This window comes from Populus alba, chromosome 11 (assembly GCF_005239225.2).
Source record: "Populus alba chromosome 11, ASM523922v2, whole genome shotgun sequence".
Taxonomy (NCBI): Eukaryota; Viridiplantae; Streptophyta; class Magnoliopsida; order Malpighiales; family Salicaceae; genus Populus; species Populus alba.
The window spans coordinates 8,459,899-8,462,266 of NC_133294.1; the positions used below are offsets into that span (position 1 = coordinate 8,459,899).

General features: G+C 36.3%; 1 protein-coding gene across 2 annotated transcripts; it reads left to right on the forward strand.

The window, feature by feature from the left end:
• Positions 1-418: 418 nt before the first annotated feature.
• On the forward strand, positions 419-1,351 carry LOC118054775 (protein S40-1). 2 transcript variants are annotated; one of them, XR_012171292.1, is made up of 2 exons: positions 419-1,089; positions 1,288-1,351. XR_012171292.1 is itself a non-coding variant. In XM_035066463.2 (2 exons), exon 1 carries the CDS (start codon positions 567-569, stop codon positions 936-938), a length of 372 nt encoding a protein of 123 aa, XP_034922354.1. In that variant the 5' UTR covers positions 419-566; the 3' UTR covers positions 939-980; positions 1,288-1,351. The 2 variants fall into 2 exon arrangements, 1 of the variants encoding a protein (XP_034922354.1); XM_035066463.2 differs by having other exon boundaries at positions 419-980.
• The last annotated feature ends 1,017 nt before the right edge of the window (positions 1,352-2,368 follow it).

The window sequence follows — 2,368 nt, forward strand, 5'->3', positions numbered from 1 at the left end:
ATATAAGACAATTTAGATTTTTTTTTTATTGGTAATTTCGAGCGAGCTTTCACACAAAATTAAGAGCAAGTCCGTCTTTGTAATCTTAAAAAAATATAAACTATTTTTTTATATATATATAACTGATAATCTAGATTTGTAATATTCGCAAAACCATTTATAGCTTAAGGGCCAAATTACAATATACCTAGATTGGCTACACAAGCTAGACAAGCAAAAGCCGTGAGCTTCAAGAAATCGAGTTGTTTTTTGAGGCAGACGACTAATAACTTGTACACATACCCACCAGAATTTCAGGCTCAGAAAGTTAATAAATGCTTAATATTATATAGAAGAAAGGAAGACAAAAAGCTAAAGAAAAAACAAAAGAAAGCTGGGACCGCACTCAATGCCCTTATAGTGACGCCATCTAACAACACAAACAAGCTATAGTTTACCCTCTACGATTCAAGAAGAGAATTCTTTCCCTATAAATCCCCTCCTCATTTGCCTCTCTTCCCTTGCTGTTCCAGTCCTTGATATTACTCCTCGTTATCTATTTTTATTTTACTTTAATTAGCCTTTACATGGCAGAAGAGTTCCAAGAATCGGAGGTAATCTTCTCCGACCATGAGCAAGGGTGCAAGAAGTACTTCAATTATCAAGAAATGGGCGTGTTTAGCAATAACAACAAGAAGGTAAAGAAGAAGAAGCAGAAGCAATCCAGTTCCGTCCCGGTTAGTATTCCTAACAGAGAGTTTCAACTCTCGGACAACGATGATTTTGAGGAAGATTATGGTGGAGAGGATCTTGTTCCTCCGCATATTATAGTGGAGAGAAGAGTTCCTGGAAAAATGGCATTCTCTGTTTGCACTGGAAATGGGAGGACGTTGAAGGGGAGAGATTTGAGCGAAGTTAGGAATTCAATTCTTAGAATGACAGGGTTTTTGGAAACATGACATGTTATATTTTGTGGCCACTCGATTAGGATTTGGTGCATGGTAATTAATTAGATTTTCCTTTCTATTAATGTTTTTAGTGTTTTGGGATTAATTAATCTTATTCATTGTAACTAAAGAATAAAGAAAAAGGAAATTTGGGAAATGGAAAGTAAATTATCCAATTCTTCATCTTATCATCATCATCATCTTGTCTGTTTCTTTCCTTTGAGGGCGACATTTATGTGTCTGCTGTCTTTTCAAATTTATGTCGTTGCCTTGAAGGTGTGTTTTATCATATGTAATAATGCAGCTTACAGCTAGCTATGTGCTGATTCTAGTTTTTTGCTGTATATATATGATGTGAAAGGCGGTGCACATTGTGCCATTACAGAGCAACACTGGTGGCAGTTTGAGCAGCAGCTGGTTTTTAAGAGACCCCAGAGATGGTGTGATTGATTTCCAGGATTTAACATTTAAAGAGTATAGATGGTGAGGAATATGGTTCGGACTTTGGCTTCGGATTCCTCCTCCTCCTCCTCCTCCTCCTCCTCCTCCTCCTCTTCTTATGCTATATATATATATATATATATATTATGTTTTCCTCTGAGGAATTCCGACTTTTGGGTCATAAAAACTGAGAAAAAATAGTGCCAAATGAGATATTAGGAACCAGCTAATACATTGTTTTGCTGTATATCATGTCTTAAGTATATATGGAATTTTGGGATTAAGAAAATTTGCTGCAGAAATTCTCAATCTATTCACAGGAGCCCGAGGGATTAAATTAAGCTGGTTCCCCACAAGTCAACTGATAGGTTGAGGATCTTCTGATTCTCTAACCATGTGGCGCCACAGGATTTATTTAAATGATCAAATTAACTGGATAAAAGCTCTAAAATAATGGCAGAATGCAGCCATTAGGAGCATTGGCCATGACTTGTGATGAACTCATTCGCTCAAAAGCTAATCAGAATCGACCACAGACAGACTTTTGGGTCCGAGCACATCTGGATTTCCTATCGTATACGAAGAGTCTTGAAGAGAATATAGTTGGTGCATTAGAATTATGCATAAATTAACTAATTTGGTCAGTGAGCTCGGAATTCTCTAGTATTTAATAGGGGAAAAAAACAATTTTGATCGTTAATTATTCGCCGTTCATATTAGAACTTCTGTGTGTAAGCGCAAGTCGCCATCTTAAATGATGCTAAGTGTCTGTTCAGACAAGCCATTGTCGTTGGGCATGTGCCATGCCATCCATGGTTAATGTATTTTCCTTATTTTATGAGTGTAAAATGTGAATCCTACGCTAATATTATATTCAATCTGTCATCTGTGTTGCTGGATAGCGTGCTCTGTAACTCGACTCAATATGTATAAATCTGAAACCAAATTCTCGTTAGGTTTTTTTTCTATTTAAAAAAAAAAGCAAATAGGGAAAAAAAAAT

Bases quoted from the DNA above. Each gene is read 5' to 3' on its own strand.
- LOC118054775 (XM_035066463.2), top strand. From the start codon at position 567: ATGGCAGAAGAGTTCCAAGAATCGGAGGTAATCTTCTCCGACCATGAG.